We start from the raw sequence: 12,479 nt of genomic DNA on the forward strand, positions 1-12,479 counted from the left end.
TTTCTTCTTATTCAGGGCCTTAACAACTCTCAAAAAACAAGGATCCTGATGTAAGTTTTACCTTTAATTCCGACAGAACATATATTTGTTCTTTCAAATGTTCACTTTTGAAGGCCTCCCACTTACGAAGTACACTTTTGCCAGAAAACAACCTGTCTCAATTCACACTTGCTAGATGTTTTACTATTCCATTCTCTTTCTAGTTTAGGCCTCTATATATTGATTCAGGAAACTTTCCTGAACACATTTACAAACTAACCCATCCAGCCCCAGTGAATGTGTGGAAAGTTAAAATCACCGACTATCACAACTTTGTTACTTGCCGCTGTCTGCTGTCTTCACAAATTTGCTTTTCCAATGCTTGCTGACTACTGACCACTCAAAACAAACAGGGGTGATCATGTGATGTCAGTGCCCCATTCATTTTTTCACTCCATACCCTGGATCCCTTTTGCCACAACCCATCCAACTCCCTTTTCAATTAGTTTAACAAAATGGCCTCATCAAATTTCTGTGGGAGGCAGTTCCACAAGTTCACAACTCCCTGAGTGAAGATGTTTCTCCCCATCTCAGCCCTCAGTGGGTTCTCTTTCTCCTTCTATGATACCTTGTTCTGGGCCCCCAACATAGTGAATATTCTTCCTATATCTAACATGTCAGAATTTCTCAGTGAGATCCTCTCTCACTCATCCAAGTTCCAGTGAGTAATCCTGAGCCTGCCCCATCTTTCCTCACTGGGCACACAGTTAGCGCAATGCTATTACAGCACCAGTGACTCAAATTTGAACCTGCTGCTGTTTCTAAGGAGTTTGTATGCTCTCCCAGAGTTCATGTGGATTTCCTCTAGATGCTCCAGTTTCCTCCCATGTTCCAAAGACAACACGATTAGACGGTTAATTGGTCATTTGGGTAGCATGGGATCATGGGCCAGAAGGGCCTGTTACTGTGCTCAATGTTCAAATTAAAAAGGACAGAGAACGTGCAAGCTCCATGCGGACAGAGCTGAGCAGTAGTTCCACCAGCTGCCCCATTGAGGGTGGAAGGTGAGAAGTTCCTGCCTGCTGCCCCGATTTCTGCCCAGCCACACCAACTTCCACCCTTACCCATTTGGTTTGCCTCCTCCTTTGGCTTCATCTGGCCCTCGCCCTCCTCGAGCTTCTGTTGCAGCTGCCTGGCGAGGTCCTCTTCGGAGTCCATGACATTAAGGTCCTCCTCATCGTGGCGGTCCCCCTCATCCTCATCTTCCTCGCTGCTGCTGCTGATGTCGTTGAAGATCTCACGCAACTCGTCCCTCTCGACTGGGGAGAAAGGAAGCACGCGCTCAGGTTGATGGAAGAACATGTTCTTCTCAACTGGGGAGAAAGGCAGCGTGAGCTGGGGTTGGAGGAGAAACACATCCCTCTCGACTGGGGAGAAAGCCAGCGTGAGCTGGGATTGGTGGAGGAATGCCTCCTTCTCGACTGGGGAAAAAGGAAACTCGAGCTGGGGTTTGCGGAGGAGTGCATCCCTTTAGACTGGGGAGAAAGCAAACACAAGCTGGGGTTGGTGGAGAAACACATCCCTCTCAAATGGGGGAGAAAGGCAGTGTGAGCTGGGATTGGTGGAGGAACATGTCACTGGCAGACTTGGTCAGCAGTTAGTGCAGGGGATCCTCCTCCCTGGACCACCCATCACTCCCCCAACATACCTGCCGATGTGTGCACCTGCTTGTGTCCACATGATGCTGGTGAAGAGCTGTCCAGGTTTGGCAGTGAGCCCTGGTTCTCAACTTCCTTTGTCTCATCCTCTGCTATCACCTCCCACCCTGAAGAAGGCTGAGTCAAGAAACACCAACACCTGACCAGACTAGAGATCAGCACAAAAAACACGATTTGGATTCTCACAGGTGTTCCTCTATATCCCGCATTCACAGATCAATTTCAGGTGTTAAATTTAGCCATACAGCATGGGGACAGGCACTTTTGCCCCATGAGCCCATGCTGCCCAAATACCTGAATTAACCTACAACCCCCATAAGTTTTGGAGGGTGGGAGGAAACCAGAGCACCCAGGGAAAATCCACAGACATCGGGAGAACAAACTCCTTACAGACAACATGGAGTTGAACCGAATTGCTGCGCTATAAGAGCACTGAGCTAACTGCTACGCAAACCATGCATAATTCAGAAGGCAAAGTAGTCAATGTCATTAATAAACTTACAGATGGCACCAAAATTGGTGGCATAGTGGGCAGCGAGGAAGGATGTCTAGATCCATTGGGAAGTTGGCCACGGCTTAGAATGATAGATGATTGGCGTATTCTCTGTGACTGTGTGTGGGATTCGTCCCACATCATGGACACACAGATTGGCAGGCTGATTGTGCCTAGAGTGTAGGTGAGAGAGAATCTGGGGGGGATCTGATGGGAATGTGGGAGAAAAAAGTGGTATTAGTGTTGGAGCATGAACTTGATGGACCAAAAGGCCCATTTCCATGGTCTGTGACTCTAAGGGGAGATGAGAGTTGCAGGAAAATGCCAGCTTAGGGCACGACTTGCACGGCCATGATTTTTTAATGGATCTACTGCTCCAATCTCGTTGAGTTCCAATGAAAGTTCTCTCTCAGCAAACATCCCCAGAGCAACCTGGAGACATAGGAGACTACAGGCAGGAGTGAGAAATGAGCTGCTCTCTGTGACAGCTTGCAGTGTGACCCCACTGTCATGTCACTCAAGCCACTAAACTGCCTGCACTATAGCAGTGAACCTTCTGTCTTGGCTGGGCAGAGCTCCACCCCGTACCCCAAGCCCACTCCCCACTCGACCAGGAAGGATACGGACACTGACGGCCTCGGCATCTGTGCTCAGCAACCGCTTCACTTCCTTCTCCACATCCGGAGATTCAATGTACTGAGAACAGAAAGAGATTTAACATCACCTTTGATTTCAGTCATGGCCTAGCATCTAGCAGGGTACTTGGGTGAATTCGCCCAAATGCCAACCTTCCCATAGTTACATCCATGGGAAAAACATCTAACTGGATGGTAAACCACAGATTGAACCTGGATAAAATGCCCTCCATGATGATGTTCGACCTGCTGAGTTCCTCCAGGAGAATGTTCGGCTCTAGATTCCAACATCTGCAGCCTCACTCACAGGCTACCTCACAGAACAGAGCCCCCTCAATGTCACCCTATCAAGCACTAGCAGACCAGATTCAGCATGTGACTGCAGGGTAGGTGTTCCGGTTACTTCCTACATTCCAAAGAGATGTGGGGTTAGAAGGTTAACTGGACATATGGATGTATTTGGGTGACATGGGCTCAAGTGCCGAAGGCTTGGTCATACAGAGAGAGGATTGGAGGAGAGATTTGGAGATGTTTGGGCTGAATATTTCAGAGTTTGAGGGGTGCAGACATCAGTAAATTCAGCAATGCTCTACATGATTGAATTGGAGGAATGCCCAACCCTTGCAGTTGCAGGACTAAAAGAGTTTACAGGGAGGATTTAAACCATATCTCTTTCATAGTGTCATACAGCACAGATGGGGGCCTTCAGCTCAACTAGTTTCTTGTTAGGAACGGCAAGAGTGGAACTTGAAACAAGAAGAGGATCATTTAAAAAGCATGGGGTGCTGGTTTAAATTTCTCTATTGCCTAATTACCTGCAGCCAAGGGGAAGGGGTGTAGGAGTGGCCAGTGTTAGAGTGGGATTTTGAGGTGGTGGTGCAGAAGTTGAGGTAACGAACAGACAATCCTGTCGAGGAACAAAAGGAGTCAGCTAGAAGCCATAGATAAGGATAGATTTTCCTTTTTTTTGCCAATTTAATAGGCAGTGGGAATGGCAGCCAGGGAAGGGACATGCTCCTCTTGCAGAATGTGAATAGTCAGGGAAGTCAACGGTATCCTTGACCACTTCATCTGTAAGAAGTGCATCTGTAGCTTCTTACAAACAGTGCTAGGAAATTGGAGCTGGAGTTGGATGAACTCCAGATCATTCAGGAAGAAAAGGGGGTGATAGACTGGAATTACAGGGACATTATCACACCTAGAAGGCAGGAGGACAGAAAGGAGTGGGAAAAGGAACAGGCAGACAACCCTGTGGCTGTCCCCTCTATAATAATACACTGTTTTGGATACTACTGAGGAGTTGCCCACTTAGGGACAAGCCACAGCAGTCAGGTCTCTAGCACAGAGTCTGGTCCTGTGGCCAAGAAAGGGAGAGAAGAGGAGAGATGAAATGTAGTGATAAGGATTCAGTAGTGAAGGGAACAGACAAGAGGTTCTGTGGAAGGGATCGAGTATCCCAGATGAGATATTGCTTCCCATGAGCCAAGGCTGAGATACCTCAAATCAAGTTCACGGCATTCTCAAGAGTGAGGGTAAGTAGCCAGATTTTGTGGTCCATGAGGATAGGAAGGGTGAGGAGGTCCTCAAAGAGAGTGCAGGGGGTTAGGTGTGAAGTTGGAGGACAGGACCACCATAGCTGCAATCTCAGAATTACTACCTCTGCCATGTTGTAGTGCGGTTAGATTATATGAGGATAAAATAGTTTAACATGTGAATAAAGACATGGTGCAGGAGAGAAGGCTTCAGGTTTCTGGATCATTGGGCTCTCTTCCAGGGAAGGTATGACCTTTACTGACAGGATGATTTGCATCCGAACTAGAGGGGGAACTAACGTCCTTGCAGGAAGGTTTGCTGGTGCTGCTCCGGGGGATAGAAACTAGACTTTTTGGGGCAGAGGGGCAGTGGGAACTAGAGTGTAAAAGCTGGTAGAGGAGAGTAGGAGGAAGAAAAATTGTCATTGGCAGATAAAGACAGAAATCAAAGGTGGTGGAAATAATGTTGTCAGGTGTATCTATTTCAATGCAGAGTTTTGTAGGAAAGGCAAATGAGGTGAGAGCGTGGATTGGCATATGGAATTATGGCATCGTGGCTATTAGTGAGACTTGCAGGAGGGGCAGGACTGGGAGCTCAATGTTCTGGGGTTCCCTTGTTACAGATGCGATGGAACAAGGGGGATGAAAGGGACATTGCTCTTCAGGAAAAATATCACAGCTGTGCTCAGATAAGGGGCTCATCTACGAGACTCGATGGGTGGTGCTGAGGAATGGGAAAGGTGTGACCACACTAATAAGGTTGTATTATAGACTAAATGATACTCAGAAAGAATTGGAGGAGCAAATGTACAGGGAGATAGCAGACAGCTGCAGGAAACATAAAGCTGTGATAGGAGGAGATTTTAACTTTCCACATATTGACTGGGACTCCCATACTGTGAAAGGACCTCCCATACTGTAAAAGGGCTGAATGACTTGGAGTTTGTCAAATGTGTTCAGGAAAACTAAATATATCATGGTACCAACTTGAAAATGCAATAATGGATTTCCCTCGAGACAGGACAGGTGACACTTCAGGGCCAATGATTATAAAGCCATTATGTTTGTTAATTATGGATAAGGATAGGTCTGGTCCTTGGGTTCAGATTCCAAATTGGAGAAATGCCAACTTTGAGGAAATGAGCAAAGATTGGGTTAGGTTGTTTTCTGTCAAGGGTGTGCTTGGTAAGTGGGAGGCCTTCAAAGGTAAAATTTTGAGAGTGCAAAGTTTCTATTTACCTGCAAGGATTAAAAGCAAAGTTAACAGACATAAGGAACATTGGTTTTTGAGAGACACTGGGGAGCTGGTTAAGAAAAGAGGCGTAGAGCAGGTATAGCAAATGAGGTACTTAAGGAGCATAGAAAATGCAAGATACACCTTAAGAAAGAAATCAGGAAGGCTAAAAGAAGTTATGAGGTTGCTTTGGCAGACAAGGTGAAGGAAATTCCTAAGAATTTTTTCAGGTATATTAAGAGCCAAATGATAGTAAGGGACAAAAGTGGTCAGCCATTATGGTGTCAGAAGATATAGAGAGATCTTAAATAGGTTTTTTGCATCTGTATTTACTCAGAAAATTAGCACAGTCTAGGGAAGTGAGGTCATGGAACCTCTACAGATTAAAGAGGTGTTTGCTGTCTTAAAGGAAATAAAGGTGGATAAATCTCCAGGGGTTAACAAGATATTACCACGAGTCTTGAGGGAGACTAGTGTAGAAATTGCAGGGTGGCTCATGTTGTTCCATTCTTTAAAAAAGGCTCCACACTAATCCAGGAAATTAAAGACTGGTGACCTTGATGTCAGGAGTAGATACGTTATTGAAGGTGTTCCAAGAGATCAGATATACAAGTATTTGGACTGTCAGCAACTGATTACGGAGAGTCAAAATGGCTTTGTGCATGGAAGATGGTTTTAAAAAAAAAAAGAGATTTCGAGGAGGTTACCAGGAACGTTGATGAAGGAAAAGCTGTGGATGTTATTTACATAGACATAGGCCTCTGACAAGATCCCACATGGGAGGTTAGTCAGGAAGATTCAGTCATTTGGTATTCAAGCTGAGGTAGTAAACTGGATTAGACATTGGCTTTATGGGAGAAGACAGAGAGTAGTGGTAGATGATTGCCTCTCTGACTGGAGGCCTGTGCCTAGTGGTGTGCCTCAGGGATAGCTGCCTATTTGTCATCTATATCAATGACCCAGATGACAACGTGGTAAATCGAATCAGCAAGTTTACAGATGACACAAAGATTGGTAAGTGCTGTGGACAGCAAGAAAGGTTTTCAAAGCTTGCAGAGGAATCTGGACCAACTGGAAAAATGGGCTGAAAATTGCCAGATGGAATTTAATACAGACAAGAGTGAGGTGTAGCATTTAGGAAGGACAAACCAAGGTAGGACAGACACAGTAAATGGTTGAGCACTGAGGAGTGTGGAGAAACAAAGGGATCTGGGAATACAGATATATTGTTCCCTGAAAGTGGTGTCGCAAGCTGTAAAGAGAAATTTTAGCATCTTGGCCTTCATAAATCAAAGTATTGAGTATAGGAGTTGGGATGTTATGGTGAGGTTGTATAAGATATTGGTGAGGCCAAATTAGGAGTATTTTGTGCAGCTTTGGTCTCCGAACTACAGGAAAGATATCAGTATAGAAAGAGTGCAGAGAAGATTTACTAGGATGTTGCCACTTCAAACTCACCTTCTTCTTTGCAGTTTTCCTGAACCTCCTCTTTCGGACATTCTTCAGGGGGCAAGTGACTGAAATTGAAGGAAAACTGAATGAGAATTGAATTCTGACCACCTGATTCTAACAGTTTAAAATACTCCAAAGTAACAGAAAAAAATGATACTGAATTTGATATTGCTGCAATTATTGCACATTTTATTTAAACATCAGTAAAGCGTTCAGTTCACCTCATTGATTGAGATGGTTAGATTTGGATCCACTGGTCTAGAATGGTTCCATGGATTTTATTCAGGAGTTTCAAGAGGTGAAGGGTCAGACATTGAAGCATAGTGAAGCTTGGATGATAAAAGAAATTCAGGCTCTGGCCAAGAGAAAGGAGGAGGTATGGGATAGCTATGAGCAGCTGGGAACTGGAGGAATTACAGGACTGAAGAGCACACTTAAAAAAGGAGATCAGGAGGACAAAAAGGGGGCAAGAGCTAGCTCTGGCAAATAACATCAAGGATCATCTCAACAGATTTTAGAAGTACAGAAAGGGAAAAAGGGTAACCCTCTGGTATCAGTGAAGTCAATCCTGTGTGGAGACACAGAAGATGGGCAAGACCATCTTCAGGTACTTCTCCTCTGTTTTTACTGTGGAGGAAGACATGAGAACTGCAGAACTTGCGGCAGTCAAGTCACCACCTCGAATAGTAAGGTCGAGATAGTATTTCTCCAGGACCACTGAGCTGATTTACATACAAGTTAAAATATTAAGATGTATACAGTAAAAGTCCATGATACATTATCCACATATGACCTGGGAATTATGGAGCCTGATAGCTTGGGGGAAAATGCTGTTTCCCAATCTGGATGTAAGGTATCAAGTGTTACAATGCCTCCTACCAGATGGCAGAAGGGAGAACAGTTTACATGAGGGGTGTGTGGATTATTTCTTTCTGCATGCATTGAGTGTTGTAGATGTCCATCACGGTAGGAAGAGAGCCCCAATGATCCTTTCCGCTGACTTCACTACCCTCTGCAGGGTCTTGCGGTCCGAGGTGGTACAGCCTCTAAACCAGGTGCTGATGCAGTTGCAAAGGATCTTCTCAATACATCCTCTGTAGAATGTAGTGAGGATGGAGGGTGGGAAGTGAAGGTGCTGCTGGGCTTTCTTGGCTAAGGAGCTGGTGTTAAGAGACCAGGTGAGATTCTCCGCCAAGTGCACGCCAAGGAACTTGATACTCTTGACAACCTCAACGGTGGAGCTGTCAATGGTCAGCAGAGTTCTAGGCCCTCCTGAAGTCGACAACCATCTCTTTTGTTTTATTAACGTTCAGATACAGGTTGTTGGAGACTGCAGCTCATTTCTGTAAGCTGAGTCACCAAATGCAGGGTCAATGGCAGGGTCTTAAGATCAGTCAGCATTACAAGCTGAGGAAGTGCTGATGGGTATGAAGGTGGACAAATTCCCTGAGCCTGATAATTTCACCATCCAGTCACTACCTGGGCCAGGACCGTCACAGTTCACCATCCGGTTACTACCACTCCCCGGGCCAGGACCGTCACAATTCACTATCCAGTCACTACCATTCCCCGAGCCAGGACCATCACAGTTCACCATCTGGTCACCACCACTCCCTGGGCCAGGACCGTCACAGTTCACCATCCAGTCACTAACATTCCCTGGGCCAGGACCGTCACAGTTCACCATTCAGTCAGTCACTACCAATGCCCAGGCCAGGACCATCACAGTTCACCATCATTCCCCGGCAAGGACTGTCACAGTTCATCATCTGGTCACAACCATTCCTCAGGTCAGGACCATGTAGTTCACTATCAGGTCACTACCACTCCCCTGATTAGGACCATCACAGTTCACCAGCAGGTCACCAACATTCCCTGGGACGGAATGCCACAATTCACCATCAAGTCAATAATATTCCTGAGGTCAAGAATGTCACAATTCCCCATCAGTTACTATTCCCCGGTCAGCAATGCCACAATACAGCATCAGGTCACCACAATTCCTTAGATGAGGAACATCACCATCCGTCCAGTATCATTCCCTGGGTCCACTCACCACTATTCGTGAAGAACAGGAGAAAGATAGGGCAGCTTAAGGACAAAATAGGCAACATGTGCCTGGAGGTGGAGGAGATTGGGTTGATCATAAATGAATACTTTGCTTCAGTATTCACCAGAGAAAAGGATCTTGATCCAGGCAAGGCCAGAATAGAACAAGCTTATGTGCTGGACCACACTGAGATTAAGAAAGAGGAAGGGTTGGATTCTCTTAAAAAGATTAGGATTGATAAGTATTATGAGCTCCCGTTTTAGTAAAATGGGATTATCACTGTAAGGGATAGTATAGACAGGAGGGATTGAATGGTCACAGTTAACATTTCACACAAACACCACACAAATCACAGCCCAGCAACAATTTGATATATTTGCAAAGACACTGTGATTTGGTAAAGGGAGAACCGTTCTGATGCTGGAGAGGAAATTGCCTTTTGAAGCAGCTCTTGTGGGCAGCCATTTTGTGGAATTCAGAGCAAAGCATATTCTGTGAATGACTGGGTCTTTTCAGATGAATGACCTATGTCAGGAGGGTCCTTTTGGGAAGCAAAGTGCTTCATTTTGATTGTGACTAACCGTGGACGTCACTTGGAGAGAGGGCTTAATTTTAAGTGTGACTAGCATTGAAGTTACTTGGAGAGACCATGCCAGGGTCTTGGAATCTTCATGGAGGCCGCCCAGTTCGAGTCTCGCCTACAAAAGGACCAGGAGTTTCATGACCACAGCTCAGGTGGATGGACATTTCTTCAAAGGAGAATTTGTGAGTCTGTAGCAGCCACAACTACAGTCTTCCCATCAGTTCAACATTAATTCTGGGCATCACATTTCAAAGGCCTTTGCTTCAACATTGAATTTAAAAGACTGAACTTTAAAGTAACTTTCTAGATTTCAGTACATCATACACACACACACACACACACACACACACACACACACACACACACACAAACACACAAACACACACACACACACACACACACACTAGCTGGGGATACATTTAGTATTAAGGATAGTTTAAAAGTTAAGACTATAGTTTAAGAGTTAGAAATAAAATTAGTGTTTTAAAATTAAACACTGTCTGGTTCATTGCCTATTGCTGCTCGTTACGCACGGTTCATAATTCAAGTCCCTGGAACTAGATGAGATATACCCCAGGTTGCTATGGGAAGGGAAGGAAAAGATAGCTGGGGCATTGGCGATGATCTTTGCATTCTCTTTGACCTCATGCAAGGTGTTGGAGGATTGAAGAACGGCAAATTGCAATCCTTAAAGGTAATAGGGAGAATCCTGGGAATTATAGACCAGTGAGTCTTACATCGGTGGCATGCATACTATGGAGAAGATTTTTGTCCATTTGAGTTTTTTGAGAAGGTAACAAGATACTGAAGGTAAGGCAGTAGACGTAATGTTTCTGGATTTTAGTAAGGCATTTGACAAGGTTCCCCATGGAACACTTGTTCAGAAGCTTATGAGGCATATGATCTATGGAACCTTGGTTGTGTGGATTCCGAATTGGCTTGCTTGTAAAAAAACAGAGAATAGTAGTGGACATAAAGTATTCTGCCTGGAGGTCGATGACTAGTGGAGTTCCGTGGGGATATGTTTTGGGACCCCTGCTCTTTGTTATTTTTATCCTCCTGGATGAAGAGGAGGAAGGATGGGTCAGTAAGTTTGCAGATGATACGAAGGTTGGAGGAATTGTGGATGGAGCTGAAGGTTGTTGAAGGTTACAAGAGGATATAGACAGGATGCAGAGTTGGGTGGAAAAGTGGCAGATGGATTTCAATCCAGATAAGTACGAGGTGATGCATTTTGGAAGGACAAACGAAGGTGGAGTACAGAGTTAAAGGTCAGTGACTTAACAGTGTGGGAGAATAGAGGGACTTTGGGGTCTAAATCCATAGATTCCTCAAGATTGACAGACTAATTAAGAAGGTTGATGGTACGCTGGGCTTCATTAGTCGGGGATTGTACAGGAGTCGAAGTAATGTTGGGAGTTCTACAAATCTCTGGTGCAACCACATTTAGAATATTGTATTCAGTTCTGGTCATCTCATGATAGGAAGGATGTGGAAGGTATGGAGAGGGTGCAGAGGGGATTTACCAGGATATTGCCTGGATTGGAAAATACATCTCATTTTCTAACAGTTCAAATAGCAAAGCTGGGACTTATCTCTTTGGAGCAAAGAAGGTTGAGATGTGACTTAATAGTGGTCTACAAGATTCTAAGAGGAATAAGTGAGGTAGACAGCCAGGACAGGTGTAGCAAAGGCCAGAGAATATCTGTACAAAGTGAAGGGAGGAAAGTTTAGGGGAGACATCAAGGTAATTTCCTTCCCACAGAGAGTTGTGGGAGCCTGGAATGCATTGCTGGGGTGGTGGTGAAGGATGGGAAAAATAGGGGAATTTAAGACATAAGCGTCCCACATATGAAATGTTATGAGGTAAATGAGGTAGGGAGGGTTCAAATTTTTTTTGTAGATATATATAGGACGGCATCACCATGGGCTGAAGGGCCTATAATGAGCTGTAAAAAATTTTTAATTTAGACATTCAGCATGGTAACAGGCCATTTGGGCCTATGAGTCTGTGCCACCCAATTACACCTAATTGAACTACAACCCCAGTACGTTTTGAATGGTAGGAGAAAACTAGAGACCCCGGAGGAAACTCACAGAGACAGGGTAAGAACGTAAAGACAATGCGGGATTCGAACGTAGGTCCCAAACACTGGTGCTATGAAGGTATTGTGCTAATGGCTATGCGAACCATGCTGGCTCTAGGTTCTGTTTTGTGTTCATCCCTGCATCAGGAACGTCACAGTTCACCATCAGGACAATACCATTTCTTAGATCAGGAACGTCACAGTTCACCATCAGGACAATACCATTTCTTACATCAGGAACGTCACAGTTCACAATCAGGACAATACCATTCCTTAGATCAGGAAAGTCACAGTAAACCATCTGGACAATACCATTCCTTAGATCAGGAACGTCACAGTTCACCATCAGGACAATACCATTCCTTAGATCAGGAACATCACAGTTCACCATCAGGACAATACCATTCCTTAGATCAGGAACGTCACAGTTCACCATCAGGACAATACCATTTCTTAGATCAGGAACGTTACAGTTCACCATCAGGACAATACCATTTCTTAGATGAGGAACGTCACAGTTCACCATCAGGACAATACCATTTCTTAGATCAGAACGTCACAGTTCACCATCAGAACAATACCATTTCTTAGATCAGGAACGTCACAGTTCACCATCAGGACAATACCATTTCTTAGATAAGGAACGTCACAGTTCACCATCAGGACAATAACATTCCTTAGATCAGGAACGTCACAGTTCACCATCAGGACAATAC

General features: G+C 44.9%; 1 protein-coding gene across 2 annotated transcripts in view; it reads right to left on the reverse strand.

Annotated features, from left to right (window-relative positions):
* The window catches only part of taf7 (TAF7 RNA polymerase II, TATA box binding protein (TBP)-associated factor), a 313,475-nt gene that overhangs the window by 3,765 nt on the left and 297,231 nt on the right, over positions 1–12,479 (reverse strand). For both annotated transcript variants that reach the window (XM_069893795.1, XM_069893794.1), the window contains exons 6-9: positions 7,050–7,108; positions 2,814–2,886; positions 1,688–1,804; positions 1,104–1,298 (exon numbers count right to left, since the gene is read on the reverse strand). In XM_069893795.1, the coding sequence (XP_069749896.1) occupies positions 1,104–1,298; positions 1,688–1,804; positions 2,814–2,886; positions 7,050–7,108 (444 nt within the window). The remainder of the gene's footprint in view (positions 1–1,103; positions 1,299–1,687; positions 1,805–2,813; positions 2,887–7,049; positions 7,109–12,479) is intronic.

Source organism: Narcine bancroftii, chromosome 8, assembly GCF_036971445.1.
Source record: "Narcine bancroftii isolate sNarBan1 chromosome 8, sNarBan1.hap1, whole genome shotgun sequence".
Classification (NCBI taxonomy): domain Eukaryota; kingdom Metazoa; phylum Chordata; class Chondrichthyes; order Torpediniformes; family Narcinidae; genus Narcine; species Narcine bancroftii.